General features: G+C 41.4%; 2 protein-coding genes across 2 annotated transcripts; one reads left to right on the forward strand and one right to left on the reverse strand.

Annotated features, from left to right (window-relative positions):
• Nucleotides 1-40: 40 nt before the first annotated feature.
• On the forward strand, nucleotides 41-7,146 carry gpr137 (G protein-coupled receptor 137). Its single transcript, XM_034121190.1, has 8 exons — nucleotides 41-118; nucleotides 1,615-2,088; nucleotides 2,856-2,905; nucleotides 2,992-3,229; nucleotides 3,767-3,916; nucleotides 4,023-4,148; nucleotides 4,258-4,376; nucleotides 6,263-7,146. Exons 2-8 carry the CDS (start codon nucleotides 1,708-1,710, stop codon nucleotides 6,357-6,359), a joined length of 1,161 nt encoding a protein of 386 aa, XP_033977081.1. The 5' UTR covers nucleotides 41-118; nucleotides 1,615-1,707; the 3' UTR covers nucleotides 6,360-7,146.
• A 2,047-nt stretch (nucleotides 7,147-9,193) lies between these two features.
• On the reverse strand, nucleotides 9,194-20,312 carry syvn1 (synovial apoptosis inhibitor 1, synoviolin). The gene is given in 17 exon segments (XM_034121316.1): nucleotides 9,194-10,157; nucleotides 10,487-10,611; nucleotides 10,699-10,882; nucleotides 11,441-11,495; nucleotides 11,497-11,585; nucleotides 11,920-12,066; nucleotides 13,085-13,242; nucleotides 13,466-13,582; nucleotides 13,956-14,021; nucleotides 14,219-14,318; nucleotides 14,417-14,543; nucleotides 15,296-15,399; nucleotides 15,710-15,758; nucleotides 15,846-15,998; nucleotides 17,614-17,706; nucleotides 18,130-18,281; nucleotides 20,115-20,312. Coding segments are annotated over 16 exon segments (1,905 nt in total). The 5' UTR covers nucleotides 18,262-18,281; nucleotides 20,115-20,312; the 3' UTR covers nucleotides 9,194-9,951.
• Nucleotides 20,313-20,914: the final 602 nt, after the last annotated feature.

A 20,914-nucleotide genomic window follows, 5' to 3' on the forward strand; every position in this document is an offset into this window, starting at 1 on the left:
TGGCGGTTGGGGGTTGGATTCAAAATACTGGCTCCACCCATCTGACGTCACGCAGAGCACACAACACGGAAGCGAGGGATTACCGTCGTCCGCTGCTGACCCTTCTCCCGTCAAAAAGGTCTGTTGTTTTTGTTAAATGAGTACTGACAGCCTATACATATGGTGTGTTTGTTTGGGATAAAGCAAAGAATAGTTGAGCGACGGTATGAAATAGTTGACATTCATTCTGACGTTAGTTAAGTTAGTTTCAGTTAGCTTAGCCGCTGTTGTCTAGCAGCCCAGGCGGAGCAGCAGGAGCAGTTATTTATCTTATTAAGAGATTTTTTCTCTGGGTAACTGAGTCTCAAAGGTCACTGAAAACTACACAGGGGACAGGACAATCTGTACATTATCAGGACATCCAATAGTGCCACAAATATGACATAACTAGAGTTTGAAATGTTGATAAATATGTCGAACATTAGAGAGAATCTTTGGGCTTTCTGTATCTGACATGTTAAATGAATGTTGATATAAAAGTGTATATATTCCTGTCCTGTAAGAGGTGAGATCAACAGCCACCATAATGTGACTGTTGTATTGTTATTTAAAAGGTGTTTAAATCAATGTACTGTGAAGGCTGACACGGCTGGAACAAATATGTATCATGGGATTGTTGTTACAAGTGTTGTGAACACTTCTAGTGTACTAAATAAGTATGATATTGAAAGTTACCCATACTACGATTTATATCAATATTGGAGAAAGGATTTATGTATATTGCAGAATCAGATATCATCATATTTGACTTAATTGTCAGATATGGATATTTGTTTTGTTGCAGTATTTTCTGAATGACTGCTGGTCCAGTAGAAGGGTTACATGATTGGGGCCTAAATGATAACCGGAATAATTTTGATCAATATCAAGATCACAATTATTTATCTTGATTGTTCATTGACTACGTTGATTTTAGGGAAACACAATTTTTACTGTACTTTAAATCAACATATTATTGCTTTCACTTCCATTATGTGCTTTCCAAATATTGTACAAGTCTTTGCATCAAAACAACACCAGTCCTTATTCACAGTGCATCCCTTATAAGGGAAATATCATTCAAATCATACTGAAGCTTTTGACCCAAAATCAATCAACAGAGCACTGCTTTCTTTTCATAATGTGCTACACCCCTGCCCAATCCATGCATCAAATAAGACTGAAATAAGGTTAACTTCACCTTAATTAAATGGCAATGTTGAAATAAATCACAATATTAGATATACATCATTTTATGACTATAGCACATTTTGGAAAATTATTTTCAATAAAAACAAAGTAAAAAAAAAAAAGTAGTAACAGTTAACACACATTAAAAGACCAAATAGCAAGGGAATACAATTGTCTTGTTTATGTTTGTATATCAATTTAGTTATGAATTGGTTATTTTTCGTGAGAATCATAAAGAAATACAGTGTAAATTGTGAAGTTATTCTCAAAAACTAAAACATTGCCCTCAAAATAATATGGCCTCATGTTGTATATCGTCCAATCATAGTGTTATCAAGTTCTCGTTTTCCCTCCGTCTGTCGCTCAGTGTTCTGCTCTTGCTGACCTCTGGGGATCTTCTTCCAGGTCTCCCATGTGCACCGATGTGTCTGACAGGGGAAGGTTTGCCACTTTTTCTGTGACGATGATGAACACTTAGTTAGTCCTATCAGTACTCCAATGGAAGCTCCAGTCACAGCTCCGCCCCCCTCTAACTCCTCCACCCAGCCCGCCCCCATCCCCCTGCGCCCGGCCGTGGCCCCGTCAGTGCAGCTGGGCTTCACCATCCTCTACACCTCTCTGTACGCCGGACTCTTCCTGGTGGTGTACGCCCAGCTGTGGCGCCTCTACCTGTACAGACACAAGAGATGGAGCTACCAGAGCGTCTTCCTGTTCCTCTGCCTGCTGTGGGCGGCCCTCCGCACCACCCTCTTCTCCTTCTACTTCTGTAACGCTCTGGAGGCCAACCACCTGCCTGCGGCCGCGTACTGGCTGCTCTACTGCTCCCCCGTCTGCCTGCAGTTCTTCACCCTCAGCCTCATCAACCTGTACTTCACTCAGGTAAGAAAAGCTACGATACACCAGGGAAACACTGATGGACTGGAACCTATAGAAAATAGTTGTAAAGCATTTTTAAAAGTACTGTTTTTGTTCAACCAGCAATCGAGAAAATTAAAGGTATTCACTTTATTGTGAAAAAAAAAAAAAGTTGTTTTTTTAAACTAGAATTGTTCTGATTAATAGATCCCAAAACATTTGTTCAAACACCAAATATGTCCCCGATTCTGTTTTGTAATTGTTTTAGCTCTTATTTAACGTCATTGTGAACTGAGTTTATTTTTCCTGTGGACTAATAGTTAGACCAAACAAGACCAAACTCTCTTAGCTCACAGAAATGTATAATACAATTGTAAAAATCATGGTTTGACACAACCATTACATTTTAAATACTTTTTATGATGAGTAAATAGGTGAAAGTAAAAGAGTTTCAAGGTCTAACATGCTAAGATAATTAATTTCTCTTACAGTATTGTGTGGGCCTTTTTCGGGGCGGGGTCAACATCATTTAAGTGGTGACACATGTAGATTTTCGAAATCACGGATGTTGACTCACATTTGTTTTTATTCCTTAGTGTGAAGGATTCGACTATCAGTATTTTGCTGACAGTGCCACTTCCTGTTTTATAAGAGTTTTTTACGTGTCCTAATCTCTCAAAACCGAGAGAAAACTGTACATAAACGATGTATGGCAGGTGGCATTGTAACAAATAGTTAACGTTGATTTTTTTTGTTTACTTATTGTTGCTTTTTTCTCTCTTGTACCACAGGTGTTACTCAAAGTGAGAGAGACTTACAGCTCAGACGTGGACAGAGGAATGTAAGTTTCCCCCTGCATTAGAAAGTCAAAAGCCCTTTTCCTTTCGAATACTAAATAAGTACTAATCTGTTCCCTGTCGTCCTCAGATGGCTGGCGCGCTGCATGTACGGTGCGATGAGCGCTCTCTTCTTCTGCGTGAACGTGGTCTGTGCGGCTCTCAGGGACGGGGGGGATGGAGGGTCTGGGGAGCGGACCTGGAATCTGGTCCTGGTTCGAGTCCTGGTCAACGACTCGCTCTTCATCCTGGACGCGGTGCTGCTGGCCGCTCTGCTGATGCTGCTGGCCCGCCACTCACACTCCACCAACCCCTACCTGATCAGCAAGGTGTGCTAACGGCATGCTTTGGAAAAGATACCGGATCCAAAAATGATTTCTGTTAGAAATTTAGAAAATGCTAGAATAGAAAGTTAAAGGGGCACTCCACTTGTTTTGATTGGTACAGGCAAATACACTATTGTACACAATATTGGAGAACTAATAACAACAAAATAGGTTCTCAAAATAAAAATAAGGGATGAGAAAAACAATGCAATGAGAGGTAAATTAAACATCTAAATTAGTTCATAATTCAATAAATAATATACAAAAATAATTTAACAAATCTTACAGAAAAATAAATCCGTAGGATGCTGCTTTTAAACACATTTGTACCAGTAAAAATACATTTATGAATTATATATTAAAACAATTCAAAGAAAGAAAAAAAAAATCATTTTTATTAATTAAAAAAATGTATAACACAGTACAATTTTAATCACTGGATGCCGCTTTTAAACATAATTATACTTTTTATGTTGAAATCAAAATTCCACATTAAGTACCACAAATAGGGTCCTACCTGGTGTGTTTCTCCCCCCCCAGGGCACCACGGTGTGTCGTACAGCTGCACTGGGAGCAGCGGTGATCTTATTGTTCTCCAGTCGAGCCTGCTACAACCTGACGGTGCTCATCCTGTCTCAGAGCCAGCGGGTGGAGTCCTTCAACTTCGACTGGTACAATGTCTCCGACCAGGTGAGCATCTAAACATTAGAGGCAGAGCCAGTACACAGTAATGTTTGTCAATGCTGTAAGAATGGCCTGCAAACACTGCTCGATGTGTGTGTGTGTGTGTGTGTAGGCTGACCTGCGCAGTGAGCTGGGCGACGCAGGCTACCTGGCCTTCGGTGCCATCCTCTTCATCTGGGAGCTGCTCCCCACCGGCCTCCTCATCCTCATCCTCAGAGTGCGCCGGCCCGCTCAAGAGGTAGAGAGCACATCGGACAGAAACTGAACTTTATGTCAACTAAATAAAGACATTTCCGTGCTGAAGCGTTGTAAATGATCTCAATATGTGTTTTTTTCTGTTTTCACAGAGCAGCAGCATGGCCGTCAACAACAGGGTCTTACCTCGACCGTATTTCTTTGACGACCCTCAAGGTAGCGACGAGGATGCTCCGATGCCATGGGCACGCACCTCCCACCCACACGCAAGGTACTGTCAACACACAGGTAGAGGTAGAAGTCAATATACAGAGAGTTATACCTACCTATATCTCTACTTTTGATATGTACGTTATGAATTAAATGTATGCCTACCATTCAGAATTTAAATCCTTTAGAGTCTTCTAAATCTAAATGCTAGGGTGATTTTATTTTTTCCAGTCATGTGTATGTCAGTGATAAGCATCAACATGTTTTGATGCTGCTGCTTTTTAGGAAAAGACCATGCCTCATAGGGCAAACATGAGAAAATAGTAGTAACTACATTTCTGAATCCAGGGCTAACTAAGGTACTGCTATTTTCAAAAGCTAAAAAGACACCAGAGACCACTTTGGATATTGTTACTGCGCAAGGAAAAGTACTTGAAGTGGTTGCCTGTTATAAATACCTTGGTATCTGGCTTGATGATTGCCTCTCTTTTAAACTTAGGTCAATAATCTGCTTAGAAAGCTGAGGGTGAAGCTAGGTTTCTTTTTCAAAACAAGTCCTGTTTCTCGCTTGAGGCCAGGAAAAGGCTCTGTGACCTTTTTACCTGTGCTGGACTATGGGGATCTGATCTATATGAATGCACCTGCCCATTACCTGATCAAGTTAGATGCCGCCTATCACAGTGCACTGAGATGTGTTACTAACTGTAAAGTACTTACACATCACTGTACACTGTATACCAAGGCAGGTCTGCCTTCACTAACTGTTCGGAGGCTCAGTCACTGGTACATTTTCATCTATAAAGCCATGTTGGGTAAACTCCCATCTTACATCTGCTCTCTGATCTCACAGAGAGTTGCAGGTAGCTATTGCCTGAGATCACATGATGTGGTTTTGTTACATGTGCCAAGTGCAAGGACTGACTTGGGTATGAAAGCTTTTATGTGCGCAGCTCCTCTTGCTTGGAACAGTCTTCAAAAACATTTGAAACTGAGCCAATTGGTTCCACCGCATGTTTTTAAAGCTCGGATAGGTGCAATGATACTTGATACTGTTGGTACTTGTCAATGTTGCTAGGTATGTACATTTAGCCCTGTAAATATGATGTCCTTTATTGTTTTCTGTTGTTTCATGTTGTAACCTACTTGCTGCCATGTTGGGCAGGTCTGCCTTGAAAAAGAGATCGATGACCACCTGGTTAAATACAGGTTTGAATGAAAAAGGGCTATAGATGGAAAGCCTGACAGAATACAATGCAGGAATTTGTGCTGTGATGGACATGGGATAAAAAATGGTGGTTTCAGTGAGTTTCAATCATGGTTGTATAAAGAGAACTGGATACAGCGTTGGGGGCGGGGCACCGTTCAGGCGCATTAAGGCAAAAACGGAGCGACTGTAGATTAAAAAAGTACACGGATTGGCAGACACTTGGGCCAATAGAGTATGCACAATGGAGTTTTCCTTTAAGCCCCGCCTCCTATCTCCCTCTCGGCTCAGTCAGATGAATGGAGAGAGGAAAAAACTCTGGATTCGGCTTTTAGTGATTTTTTTAACTTTTAGAACATATTGATTTCAATAAGGGCTATAAACTGGGTGGTCGATTTAGCTAAAGAAAATGATATGCAGATTTACAGAGATCTCCTTCCAAATGTAAGTCAATGGGGAAAAGTGTTGTGATGGATTGACACAGAAGTCGTTGTACCATCAGTTGGCCGCTACGAAAATTAGCTTCAACGGCCCGCACACTTCCTGGGAGCTTGGTTTCAACGAGGACATTTCTGTCGTTGAGAATCCCTACTTCTATCTCACACTTGTAAAACAAAAGTTGTATTATACGAGCTCAGGTTGAGTTTCCAAAATATGAGAAGGACCCCTCAAATCATGCCCGAGCTAATAGTGTAACCAGTTTGTGCGTTTATGTGACTTGTGTTTCTTCTCACTATTTCCAGCTGGTACGGATCAGAGAGCGCTCCTCTCCTGTTCGCCAGCAAACCTCCAGACCAGAGCCACCAGCACCATTCCTTCTACTCCACCCCCCAGAACTGACCCCCACCCCCCCAGAACTGACCCCCACCTCCAGAACCTACCCAGACTCCTCTCCACCATCCGGGTCAGCGTGTCCTCCAGCACAGGCCACACACAGCCAGCACCCCCCCCCCCCCCCCCCCCTCTGTGAACTCCTCTTGCACTGAGATCCTCAGGAACTCATCCGACAAACAGAGAAAAAGCACCTTGTAGATTTTGAACAGAGAATATATTGACATTCTTTCTCGGCTCAAAGGGAACAAACTGGGTGGGAGACGCCATGACCGACAGATATTGTGCTCAGTGATCTCCTTTTTTAAAGGGTAACGTGTGGTTTACAATGTGTTCGCTTATATATGATACGTTCTTGTTCGATTGTTTATGTAACTAGCTAGTAAAATTGCACATTTAGCTTCTATAGCATTCCTTAAAATGAATGCACATAAAGTAGTTTATAAGCTTGGTGACAACCACTGAAAATAATTATAAATGTCCTTTGACAATGTTTCATTATGATTCCACATCAGCAGGTTGACTCATAACTCGTTTGCTATTTAGTTTTTTTATGTACATTTAGCAATTATTTTTAATTTTTTTAAAGTTAATTTGTATTTGTATTCCTTCTCTGTATGATTGTATATTAGTTTGAAAGTTTAAGTTATTTTATATCTGCACTTCAATCAAATGTTATTTTACTTACTGTTTACTGGAAAGAGGCTTCCTCATAGCGAGTCACTGTCATGTGATTACCGCATGATTGATATTTGACTGTGTAAACAACAGACCAATAAAGAGACTTTAAAGAGTTTGTTCAGCCTTTTGTTAAGCACAAAACATACATGGAGAAAAGTACTGGTTACATTTTTTACCTTATTTAATAAATTAAAAAATGTGTCGTGCAATTTGTTTTTGAAGTTGTATCCATTGCCGAACTTTAAAATAAAGTGTCTACAGTGTAAAGACAAAATGAAGTTCGGCAGTGGATAAAAATGTAAATTACAAAAACAATCAGGCATGTCTTGACAAACTATATTTTGAAATAAATAACTCTTTATTTACAGTTCTATCATTTCTGCATAATTTCCTAATTTCCCCTAAAAGAAGGATTTCATTTGGTAATAAATAAAAAGGAAAAATAATTAGTTTGTTACACAAGCCAGCTGAAAATAAAACATTTAACTATTTATTCTTCAATGATCAATGAATACTGAATTAAATTTAGTTTGGTTTTCCAAGGACATTTTTATCTCCCCTTCTTGGAACTTCCTGGGACATGACTTACAGATTTGTAAGCATGGAAGCCGTACTTTAAGGGTTAGTTCAGATGTTCTGAGCCGGGCGGGGTTGTATGAGGTACTTAATATTCATGTATATCCTACAGCAGATGATGGTCGGCATGCCCCACGTTTGGAGAAACAGAACTAACAGCAGGAAGCTGAGCAAAGTACTGCTCTGGATGGTGGCAGCACATTTTAACCACCTAAATGGAGGACCACCTAAAAAATCCATTAAAGGTGGGGTAGGTAATTTTGGAGAAACCAGCTCGAGTGCGCTAGAATTTGAAAATATACAACCGGAAAAAATCTGCGACTTCCTTACAGAGCCCCTCCTCCAACACACACGAACGCGCACATGACCAATGAGGGCACGAGATAAGTTTGTGCACAGATGGAAGGCTGACAGGCAGGTAGGCCATCCAGTTATTTTAGCCGGGCCGGCTCAGATGATTGGTCGTGCTTTTTACAGCGCCACAGCTTCCACAGATGAAATTTGTTTATGGATTTATTGTCAAAGCATTTAATATATTCATTGCTATCGGGATGTTAAGAGCATTCCATGGAATATAACAAAAAGTGTTTCTGAAATAAATTACATACCCCACCTTTAAGTGTTTGCTTTATTTAGATTATATCACCACTTTACTTTGTTGTAAGACAACCCTTTCAGATGCAAAGCCGTGCAGTCGTTATCTGTGCTCTCTTCAAACCCACCAGACTCCATTAACAGACATTTTACTGGTATCATTGGACCTCGTAAAACACAGGAGTTGCTTATCTACCTCATGTGAGACTTTGGTGTTTAAAAGGGTTAGTTCATATTTACCAAAATCACACACTAGCGGGAACTAACTAATCAATCGAGGCGACAGTAGACCAGCAACTCCAGTGTCTGTCGGGTTTGAAGAGAGCATAGATAACGGCTTACGTTCCCTGTCTGAAAGCAAGGTAGCGCAATAAAGAAATTGTAGATAAACCCTTCACTTTAAAAGGAGCCCTATGATGTTTATTATCAGGTTCATATTTGTATTGTGTGTCTCTCCTGTGACATGTTTCCATGCTTTAATGTTTAAAAAGCTCCTTATTTTTCTCATACTGCCTGTGCTGCAGCACCTCTTTTCACCCTCTGTCTGAAACCAGAGCCTGCAGAGTCTGCTCTGATTGGTCAGCAGGTCGGCTCTGTTGTGTTGGGTCAACTCGATGTCCTGGCCCTTAGCCTATCACGTACAATGTGTTGGAGTGCTAGCCAATAGAAGCGTTATGTTAAGGAAGTAAACAGAGGAGTCCAATGGAGGCGTTTCAGACAGCGGGGGAACTATGGGATTTTACCCTTTGCAGACCATTTACATGCACCAAACCCTATAACACACTACAGGGAAGGGAAAACTACAAAAAGCATAATAAGGCCTCTTTACCAGATTTTTTTGTTTAATGTTTTGCCGTTGCCCCCGTCAATTGCAGTGCATTCCTTAGCTTCTTGCTGGTAAGTCTTATTTGGCTTTTCTGAAAGGAAAACATTACCTTTTTATCCTAGAAACTAACTTAAAAGAAGCTTTGTACATACGAATGATAAAAAGATTACATTTTACAGCCCAATCTTTAATTCAAAGGCAACATTTAAGCTCTGACACACAAAGTGCTCACTGTCTACGAGCTTCACTTCAACACATTCCACCTCTGCTGCATCCCTCTGAACACACACTCCCACATACGTGCCGCGCCTCTTCAGTCAAACAGTTTATTCTGCATTATGTACAGATCATCCTATTAAAACTCTTTATACAGTATGTACACATTCAAATAAATCAGTATGTTACAGCGACCGCAGCGGCAACAGAAGCGGGATGATGATGATGTTAAAATGAAAACAATGAAAAATGAAGCCAAAGCAGTTTGAACTACTTCCCCTTTGATTTGAATTCACTGGATCTGGATCCAGGTGTAACATGTCGATGAATGGGAATTAAGAAAAAGAAAAATCAAAGTGCAGGCGAGGACCTCACCGACAGTAAAACTACCAAACACAAATCCGAACACCGTCTCTCTCACATTGACCAAATAAAGGTTTGAAATTCCTCTCCCGCCTGATTAAACTCTCAAACACCTGCAGTGTTATTGCAGTGGTCATTCTAGGTTTCCTTAAAAAGGTGGTGCTATTGCTTTTCCGACGCAGAAACACTCCAGAAAGGCGGCACCGATCATCGCGTCCTGAGTCCGGGTCGACACAGTTCCAAAACCTGAGCCTGTGGGAGGCCGCGAGGAAGAAAGGACCACGGCGGCGATGGATCAGAGTTCCTGTCGGTCCACGGCGAAATGTCAGAGTCAGAGCGCGGGGATCAGTTGTCCGGAGGCGGGGAGGAGGACGGCGACGACGTCTCCAGCTTACGGAGGCGGCGGCGCCTCAGCTCTGAGGTGTTGGGCTCTGCGTCCTCCTCTCCATCCCCCCCTGCCGCTCCATCCTCCGTCTCCTCTCTTGTGTCCATGTCCGAGGCGATGGATGTAGAGTCGGCCGCCTGAGAAGAAGCTGCTTCCGCCTGCTCAGCTACAAAAAAAGAGGGAAAAAAACATATTTAAAAGGGGACCTATTATGCAAAATCCACTTGTTCATGTCTTTTCTACATCAACATGTGTCCCCTCTGTGGAAAGAGATTCTGAAAGTTTCAGGAAAAAAGATTCGCTCACTTTTTGTCGTGATCTATTTATATAAAAAACCTGTCTGAAAATCAGCTGATCAGATTTTTAGCAACTTTATGATGTCATAACACCTGAATCTCCTCCTGGAGCACCTTTGTGTTCTTTTTAACCAAATATCTCCCCTCTGAGAGATATTTGGTGGTCTTTCTGTTTGGTGGGAAAGGTCAGTGTACTTACAGCTGCTGGAGTCCTTCTCCTGGCTGTCTGTGCTGGTGCTGGCTGCGGGGGGTTCAGCGGAAGCAGAGGGGGGGGTGGTGTTTGTCCCGCTGGCCTCTGCAGTGCTGGCCTCAGCCCGGGGAGGACTGCGGGGAACAGAGACAGAAATATGCTGAGTCGTTCAACTGAAAACTGCAATTTAAATCCAACATGAAGGGGGGGGGGGGGGTTACCTGAGTGTGGCCACGGTGCTGAGGTAGTGGTGGATGTTGAGCATGGCGGCGTCCAGCAGCGTGTGGATGTTCTGCAGACACTGCAGCCGAGCCTCCAGACCCTGACGACCGTCTGCCTCCAGCTGCCTCAGCTCATCCTCTGACAGCTGGGACAGGGAGGGGGGAGGGGGGGGCATCGAAGACACTGCAGGTGGGGGAGAGGAGGGGGGAGAGGAGGAGGAGAGGAGAATGTATGTTTTTGAGTAAAACAAGACATTGTAGGAAGTGTGCTTTAAGAAACACTCATGAGCATGTGTCACCATTATGTGACATGGATTAATAATCAAGACAATGATCATTAAAAGCAGCACTAGCACAATGCTTTCACTGTTTCTTGTATTTATTTCACTTTAAAACTACATTTGCAGAAGCTCAGACTACTTTCAGTTTTCCAAAATCTAATGAAAACAATAAAAACACCCTTCAGTGAGAGAGTGGAGAGGCCTCCACTCTTGATCACTTTGAAAAGACTTTTGAAGGTTAAAAAAAAATGTAGTAAATGTATCTGGAAATGCCAGGGACTTTCACAGTGTGACGGGATAGTACGTTGCTATGGTAACGCTCAGCACTTCCTTAAACAAAGGCTTTACAAAGAAGTAAGACAAAAATATCATCCGCATGACTCATTTGCATTCTTTTAGAGGAGTAACACGACACAGATTGTATTTATTTCAGTCTAACAGTGCAGAGTGTGTGTTCTCACCGAAGGGGGGAGGTGGAGGCATGGACATCCACGGTGCAGAGGGGAAGGGGGGGGGGGGGGAAGGAGAAGGGGAAGCCTGGGATGGCTGATCCTGGGGCAGCTGCACCTGCCGCGGCGTCTGCAGTCGACGAACCGGCCGCGCTCCCTGAAGACACAAACACATTTTGATTTAGATGACAAACCATAAAAAACATTATGATGTTTATCTTGTTTTTTTATTACTGCACATATTTTATTCAATTCTATTTTTAGGAATACCATATTCAATGTAAATACTGCTATTTTTTTACTATATTTTTTTATGTTATTATAGTTTTCTTCAAATAGTTTTCTATCTGTGTTTGTTTTATTTGATGTATGCATCACAACACCAAGTCAAAGTCCTCGTATGTGTTCACCTACCTGGTGATAATCCTGATTCTGATAACACCAGAGCTTTTGACTTTGTACTTCTTATTTTAGGTAGGAGTGATCCTTACCGGCTGCCTGTGTGGCCTCTGTGCTGCTCTGAGGAGCGTTGGTGTTCCCGGGGGCTGCGGCAGCTGCAGCAGGGGGGTGCACTGCAGGGAAGGGACCCCAGAAGGGGAAGACGCCGGGGGGGAAGCCAGGTAACATGCCTGGGGCCACTGTAGACGAAACAGGGACAAAAGAGATCCTTAACAACCCTGGAGAAGGCTCTGAAAATGTTTATGTTTTGTTTTCATTATTAACTTTGCAAAGTCTGGGAAAAGTTCACATCATGATTTGTGGACTGGTTTCTCAAAACTTAAGCCACTATGTGTGAATAAAAATGCAGGATAGTCAACATTTTTTACAAACATTTACTGCCTATTCTTAGCCCGGGGTATCCCTTAGCTTGACGCTAATTACATTTCTTCTTTAGGCCGTTTAACTTTTAGGCCGAAGTCGGGGTGTCGGGGTAAGCCCACTTGGAATGTGTGTAGTGGGAAAGCCCTTAGTGACTTATATCAATGGAAAAGGTTTTTAGCATGTGTTAGAGGGAAGAGGTAACGGTACTCTTAGGTATTGGAATGTGCAGAACAGAGTGGTGCAGTGATGATGTGTTTCTGTAGGCCGACCTGGACGTTAGCTTTAAGGGCTCCCTGGACAAAAAGCCAAGGGCATTTTCTATTGGATTTTGTAATATTGCTAAAAAGCTCTGTGGCAAACACACGTTTGTATTACTTGCACGTTTTGTTAAGCAGGATAATCTCCACATATTAGAACCGTTTTTATAATAGTCAAAGCGTACATGCAACCGCCAGAAGTAAAAAGCTAACGTTACGCTAACAACAAACTACACGAGGGTTGAATGGTGTCACCACAACTAAGACACAACACGTTTTGAATACAGATAGAAGCTACAGGCGTTCACAAGCGGGCTGTTTACTGGCTTTTTTAATGTTTTTTTAACAAAACGTGTAATTCTCGTAAAAAGGCATCGAACCAAAAAGTTAAAAAAAGGTTGATTTCAGACGGGGAGAGTGTTAAAATGCTAACTTATCTCCAGGTTTAGGACTCATTCCTGCATCACTCTATTGCAGAAGTTGTTTTTAAAGACTGCTTTAGTCTTAAGCAGCCACATGACGTGCGTCAATTATTTGGGCGTAGCTAGGCGTCATGTGTTCATGATGTGACTCTTACCATTGGGGGGCGGGGCTGCGGGGGCGTTGGCGGGGGCTGCAGGAGCAGGGGGCGGAGCCTGGGCGGGGGCTGGAGTCTGATTGTTAGTGGTCGCACGCAGGACGTCCATACGACAGGTCGGGCAGGTCTGCTGTCTCTGGAACCAGGAGCGGAGGCAGCTGTGGGGAGGGGGAGGGGGGGGGGGGGGGGGACAAACAAACATTTAAACACAATGTGAAACCAGAGCTTCTTGTTTTAGGTCATGTTTATCTGTTAGCCGACTACAGTTTAAATACAGGAACTGTGAGTGTCAACAGTAACTGTAGATGCTGACTGTCTCACATCTGCGTTTGCGGCCTAAAATATTTCTCCCCGAGTCAGAGGGTCGACCACGGGACTCACCTGGAGTGGAAAATGTGATTACAAGGCAGTTTCTTGGCTCCAGTGACCATTTCCTCCCGGCAGATGATGCAGACGTTGTCAGAGGCCAGCAGGTCTTCAGGAGTAGCATCAGGGTATCTGAACAGGAAACAGTGAGAAGGGAAATTAACAGCAGAGAAAGAATATTATAGAAAAACTTTTTTTTTTTTTTTTTTGCAACTCTCCAAAGGCCTTGTAAAAAAGAAAGAAATTAAGCTTTGTATTCTATGAAACCATAAAAAGGACATTTACATTATTTTGTCAATGTAAATTGCCCCTCTGTGGGAAGAATAAAGGTATTCTGATTATTTGTATTGCTTGTATTCTTATTTACCTAAGTTCATTTTGTCTTGTTATTGTTTGCCTCCTGTTATATTTTCTTCTGAGTATCCTGCTTTATCTTTGTCGAAGATTTTTGTAAAACAACTTTTAAAAAAGGAGCTTTCTAAAAGGAATGATTTGTTTTACTCACAGTGTATTCATGTTGCGGATTGCTCTCCGAGACATTATAGCGTCTGTTACAGCTTTCTTGAACTGCCTGAGAGAAGAGAGAAAACAAAACCAAACTCAAAACATGGCTTACACATGCATTCTAAATATATAAAGTGACTAAAAATCATAATGTAACAATATATATGAAATATCATCATGGAGATTTAGATATGGCCAAACTCCTATTCATTTGAAGAATATTTAAAGCTGTGAGAGAACTCAATGAGGCGTCACTCTGCTCACCTCATAGCCAGATACATGGGCCGGATGGCAAACAGAGGGAAGGTGTGGACCTTGATCATGATGGTCATGAAGGCGATGTACAGCAGCACTTTGATGAAACCTGGAATAAACTCTAATGTCAGTATGGCTGCCACCACCTTCGTCTTGATTCACACGCACTGTTTAAAAGAACATTTCAAAGCTCCGCTGGCTGCGTACCTGTGAAGAGCTCGGTGTAGAGCATGTAGACGGCCTTGTTGTCCCAGGGGTTCTCACTCTGCAGGTCCACGGTGTGCAGGAGGTACTTAATGAAGGTGGTCAGCACCATGGTCATCAGGATGGCGTACTGAGGAGAGTTAGTGGGAGGGGTTATGTGTGTGGGGATGAAGAACTTAGTACGTAAAGGATAAAAGTATGAGGTTGTGGTGAAGCATTGTGGGGTGTTATTATCATCATGTCTCAACGTGACATCTGCTTTTAAACTTTTTAATATTGTTGGGTATTTGTTGGAATATAAAGATGTCAAAGTGGCAAAAGTGTTTTTCCTTAACTTATGATTGTGGAGTAATTGTTGATTAGTCAATGTAATGACTAGACATATATATTTATCATAACTCTTTTTAGTTTGGTTCCTATAAGACTTCATAATTCTGTCTGTCACCGGGTTGAATCTCCAGCAAAAAAATCAAGTCTCAATTAACGGGACAAAGTAATTACGGCGACCTTTGGTAAACAAAAACATGAAGAGGATAGCCCTTTTGTTTTCCCTGGTAGCGGTCAGTAGCTTTCAACATTTACCAAAGATTATTAATGTAAGTTATTTGCAGTTACTGTCTCCAGTAGTGGATATGGCGGATGGTGCATCAACTGAGGAAACCATGAAAAGATAATGTGGTGTGTCCCATCCAGTGTTGGCAACTCTTTTCTAAAGAAAGTAACTAGCACTATCTCCAAAGACGGAAAGTCAGCAGACGATAGCATGTGCTCATTAGCACATTGCAAAATGAGTGGCAGTGATGTATTGCCTGTTTAAATGACCAAATAAGTCTTTAACAGCAAAAACACAAAACTCAAATTCAGCGTCAAAGTATGACCAACCTCAAATCCAAAAACGAGCTGGACTGAGGCTCCTCTGGTGATGATGCTGTGGCAGGCGTGGTTAACAAACAGGAAGTCCAGGATAGCCAGCAGTCCCATGAGAGCTGCAGGAGATAAACAACATGGAATAAAACTTCTACACATCCAACGAAATGCCTACGAGTTATTTTTTCAGCAGTGTTTAGAATGTTGTTTTTAATATTTAAATTGCTGTGCGTTGATGTGTCCATTAATCTGCGGTGCACCTGGCCTCATGTGCTAGCAGCAATGATTTGCATACAGTTTCATTTAGCTTAAAGAAGTGTTTCATAAGTAGATTCAATAAAACAAATGAGGTGAGGACAGAAGTCAAAGATTAAACACAGAGCAGGGCGGATGGAAGGATTTCTGACGTGGCTGATAATGATAACTTACATAACACTCGGAAGTGAAAAATCCAGGATATGTTCGGACTCCGTTCCATCTGAAAGAAGGATTATTACATGTCACTGTAAGAGATTAAGCCACAGCCATATTGTATTTTATTAAAGATAAAGATGAAGTCACTCACAAAGTCCACCCTGTCCTCAGCCAGCCAGTGGAAGCACTTGAGGAAGAGCAGGAGGGTGAAGAGGGCGACGAAGCGCGGGGAGAAGTCGTCCCTGAACACGGTGAAGGCCAGGCACGTCTCGGTCACGGCGTACCAGGAGCGCTCGATGAGATGCTGGTGATGGAGCGGAAATAATGCACATTAACAAAGAGGCGGTTTACATACAGTGTTGTCTACTGGGACAATGTATTGCATAATAAACTCAGTGTTTCCCCTATATACCAATATATTTGTATATAGGGGAAATATGCACGCCGCTGCTAGGGGGCGCCAGCCAGGTTTTTTTTACTTTGTTTTTTTTTAATTAAAATAATAATAAGTGGCGACCCTTTTTCATTTTTGATTGTTTGTTATGTGGATTTGTAGTATTTGTGTTACTGTATGTTCAATAAAGGTGTATTTTTGGCATAGGCGCCAGATCTGGGGGGCGCTGCGCTGGTAGCTCTGGAAGGGGAAAAAACATTTTTGACCGTTGGCGCTCATCCTAATCTTCGGCATTGATGTAACAACATTCATAATTAAGTAAATGTAACACCCTTTTCACCCCGGTTACACTTTTCATTTGCCCTGTACGATGGGCGCTGTAAGTGATGAAAGTGGGGGATGTTGGCTTATCAGGCGCCCGCAGCTCACAGACAAAGTGCGAGCGTGGGAGCGAGAGAGCGAGCGAGAGAGGGAGCGAGGGAGAGAGAGAGAGAGAGAGGGCGCACCGGTACCGGCGCTGTTGTTATTAGAATCTGGTGCTAGCTGCGCTAACGGATATAAGAAGTAGATGTTTCTACAACCAGGGTGGAGGAGAGCTCTCCTGTCAGACTGAGAGGCTCAGTGAGGTAACGGACTCTGAGTGTTTAGATAGTTAATTTTAGTCTAAGTTATCTCAGTGGGTCTCAAACGAATATGTGTTTACAAATTATGTAAACACATATTTCCAAGGCACTCCTTTATAATTATTAGGATAAATAAAAACAGGTTTGAAATCATTCCAATGTATACTATAGGACAGTAAACCAAAAATATTGTTTAAAATTAGAGAGATACAAAAATATGCATAAATAAATAAATGTTAACTAGGTAAAATAAGATATGAATGAACAACAAAAATAAAATAAGTTACATTTATTTGTTACTGGCTATGGTAGGTTATTGGTTATGTTCATATACTTATTTGATTATTAAAATGTAAACCGATCTTTGTCATATGGGTGTTTTAGAGTTGTACCCCCTAGATCAGGTCTCTAGTAATTGTGTGCTCAAAGTGCACCAGATTGAAGCTTTTTACTTTAAAATGTTCAAACATATCTTCCCGGGGGGGCATACCCCCGGACCCCCCTAGAGGATGTGACGTCCACCCCCCAATTCAAACATGTTCATACAATACTGAATACATTTGAAGCCATTTTGACGTATATTACCTATGTCAATAAATTTCTGTTTTTGTAGTGTATTTGTCTTTTGTAGAGATTTTTCATTTATTCTTTATATATAAAATCTCGCCTAGGGCAGCAAATTGGCTAGAACCGGCCCTGGTACTAGGCCTCAAGAGCCTTTCTTGTGCTGGCAGACACATAGAAACAAATTGGCGGGGCGCACTTCGCACATACTAAAAAATTCCACGCGCTCCGCGCTCACATTATGCTGGGCCCACGTGCCTTAGCACCGCTGCTATGACTCCATACTAGGGGAAACACTGAAACTGTAACGATTATGAGTCATATTTAAAAGACTTTACCTCCATTTCCGCAGCCCTTAGCTGTCCGAAGAAGACCTTCCTCATGAACTTTCCCAGCAGAAACACCAACACAAAGGCCTGGATGTACAACACCTGGAACCAGAAACAAAAGTGGAACAGAAAGATGAGTCATTACAAAGTCGCTGTAAGGGATTTGGAGAAACTATTGTCATATTTAAATGTTATTAATAAGGGAGGCACCGCTGCATTGGCCATACATCAGCAAACAGCAAATAAGGTGACATGCAACAACCAAATAATGTTGGTAAAGGATGTGTGTGCTATCATTGTTCTTAAATAATGAAAGACAAAATTAGAAAACTGTGTGTCTTCATATGCCGGTGGATGGGAGGGGGGGGGGAATTAAAATAAATACATTGGTATCAGCCAAGTTATAAATCTAACCATCGATATTGGTATTGGCTGAGTAATTTGCAATCTGTGCATCCCTAGTTAAAATATTTGAATATGCCAAACGTCACTCAGGATTTGACTTCACATTAGCGCTGCTCTTACCGCCATGCTGGGGCTGCTCTTGGTGAGGTAGACCACGGTCGGGTAGAACTGGTTTTTGAGGAGGTAAGCGTGTGCCACCACGGCCCCGGTCAGAGCCAGGCTGGTGGCGGTCACCAAGGCTGCTCGCACCATTTTGGATTCGGCTACAGATACTGTGGAGGGGAAACAGAGGGAGGGAGAAGAGGTTGATGCAAGTGAAAGCTGACTGATGTAGCAGAGCAGCATGCAAATCATTTCTCAGGCAGTACAGCAAAATGACTTTATGTTTGAATTCTCTGCCAATATATATAGCCTTTCATAATGATCTCCTTTGTAAACTATGTTATCATTAAAATGTTAAGGACACCATCATGCGTGTACCCTCTCTCTCTGGTTAAAAACATCCCAACAGCAAACCTTTAAAGAGGTTAAAACAATCAATAATTTATGATTGTGATATTTGAGGGTTAATGAGGCAATAAGATGCAGCCGCACTGAAGAGTGTCTGTTTGCTGTGACGTGTTTTCCTCACAATTGTGTGCAGACAACAAACACTTTAACTGTAAAATACATTTTCAGGGTTATTATGATATGTTCAGCAGCTAAACAGCTTATGATTTTATTTTTTGTTCCAATGTATGTCACTACTTTCTGAAGAGTAAGTATTGCATTAACTCTGTTAACAGCAAAACTCTCAAGAACAGTGTTGACCCCTCCTCAGGGCCTGTTCCAGAAATACTGTCAAATATAGGCACCAGACAAACCTGTACCTACAGATTCCAATTACCAGCTATTTATGTTGTAATCAGGAAGACATCTTCTGTGCCAATACTGCTCAAAATAATGATTACAACAATTTACAACTACAACATCCAAGAACTCCGATAATGAAGCGTAGTCCATGTTTAGATCATTTGTTATATCTCAGATGACACAGATGACTGCTCATGTGGAAATCTCAGTAATGCAAAGTAGCATTTTCAAAACTGAAGTGATTGGCTACAGTGGAAGCAGTTTAATTCAAAAAGGATGATGTGTTTATAACTGATTGGGTTAACATTATTTCAGGAAGATCCAAGAAAAATGTTGAAGTATTTACCCAGGGGTTGGATATGAATCACACCTACTCTTAAGTGTTAACTACACATGGTCAAGATTTGTTTGGGTACGATTTAGCGAGTAAACACACTAGCTGTCAACCCGCCAAACAAGTATGTGTTAACAAATCCTTATATAAAATAATTCCTTACAAAATGAGCAATCTGATGAACACATTGTATTTATTAATAGGACATTAAGGTATATTTTAACTTTGTAGAATATTATGTTCCCACTTTTGTTAAAACACCTGTTGTATGAAAAGCTACAAACTGATATAGCATTATTTTACAATAAATCTACAGTCATAGCTCGAGTGTAAGGTGGTGTTTTGTACATATGTTTTATCAGGCCACACAGCATAACTAAATACCATACGTGTTCAAAATCAAAACATTGATGCTTGATTTCTTTTTGCTCCTGTACAAATGCTAAGCAGTGTACTTTGTTAGCATTGTGTACACACTCCCACTGTTGCAGGTATTGAATTCGCCCTGCATATGCTACATTCCTCATGTTGCATGCAACACAAAAAAACTAATATGACTCTTATTTCTGTTTATATGAAAGTAGCTAAACCCAACATGAACCATCCCAGAGAATAAATAGCTCTTTTAGCTAACTTAGCTCGCTAACGTTTAAGCTAACATTTTAAATTGAAGCCTAAAACACCTCCAACCTTGTAACCGCTTTTGCAAGATAAAATAAACATTTACTTTAGCTAATGAGCTATTTATATGCTTCTCAGAAAGCTGAATGTATACCCATTTGTTGGAGTAATGTTACTTTGCTCCAGAGACCTCCTAGTTAACTGTCAAAGATAGGTAATTATGATAGTTAGCTAGGGTTAGCTAACGTAAGCTAGCTAGCAGGTAACGTTACAGCTGTCAGTTCTCTGCGGGACTCACCGACTCGATGTCTGCGGAAGACTTGCTTCTTTGTTAATTTGAAAAAGTCTCCTTGCCTGCTAAAATCTCTGTATTGTTAGCTCCTACTCCATTTCGATCTTTTCACGGTAGCCCCTCTATAATATGTATTATCCTCGCCCCTGTTCGTCTGGCTACGTGTTTATCTTTGGCTTGCTCCTTAGGAGCCACATCACATCCGGCTGCTGAGGTAATATGACGCAAGAGCAATTTCACACTGCACCTTTCCGTCAGTTACTCGGTTTAAGAGCATTTAGGAAGAGAATATTTGCCTTAGATATTCATTTCACGTGTCATTTATATAAAATCACGCATTTTCTTAGATGTATTTGTAGATTTATGTGTTTTGTATTTGGTATAGTTGAGGGACCCGTCTTTTAGGAGATTTACGGTAGAAAACCAACGTGGACCAATAGGAAGTTGTCAGGTTACATGCAGGTTTCATGTATGCTGCCATAATGTGGGAATACTGCACACACAGGACGTTAGGACTTATACAATAGGCTAATATAGGCCCAAATCAGTCTACAAATGTGGCTGAATTATGCTTTATATCCCTTTATTCAAAAACTCTTGCTCTAAGAACTCTTTGATTTAAGAAAAATATCAACGGGAAGCAAGATTTGGATTATGGAGATAAACGTGTCTCTGAATTTTATATCCGCTTTCCACCATAAAGTGTTTTTCATCAATAATGTAAATCAAAGGATATTTCCCAAGGGCCAAGGTTATTCATTAAACAAAAAGCGCATGGAAGGTTGTGTTTTATTCATTTTAATCTG

Source organism: Trematomus bernacchii, unplaced genomic scaffold (genome assembly GCF_902827165.1).
Source record: "Trematomus bernacchii unplaced genomic scaffold, fTreBer1.1, whole genome shotgun sequence".
Classification (NCBI taxonomy): Eukaryota; Metazoa; Chordata; class Actinopteri; order Perciformes; family Nototheniidae; genus Trematomus; species Trematomus bernacchii.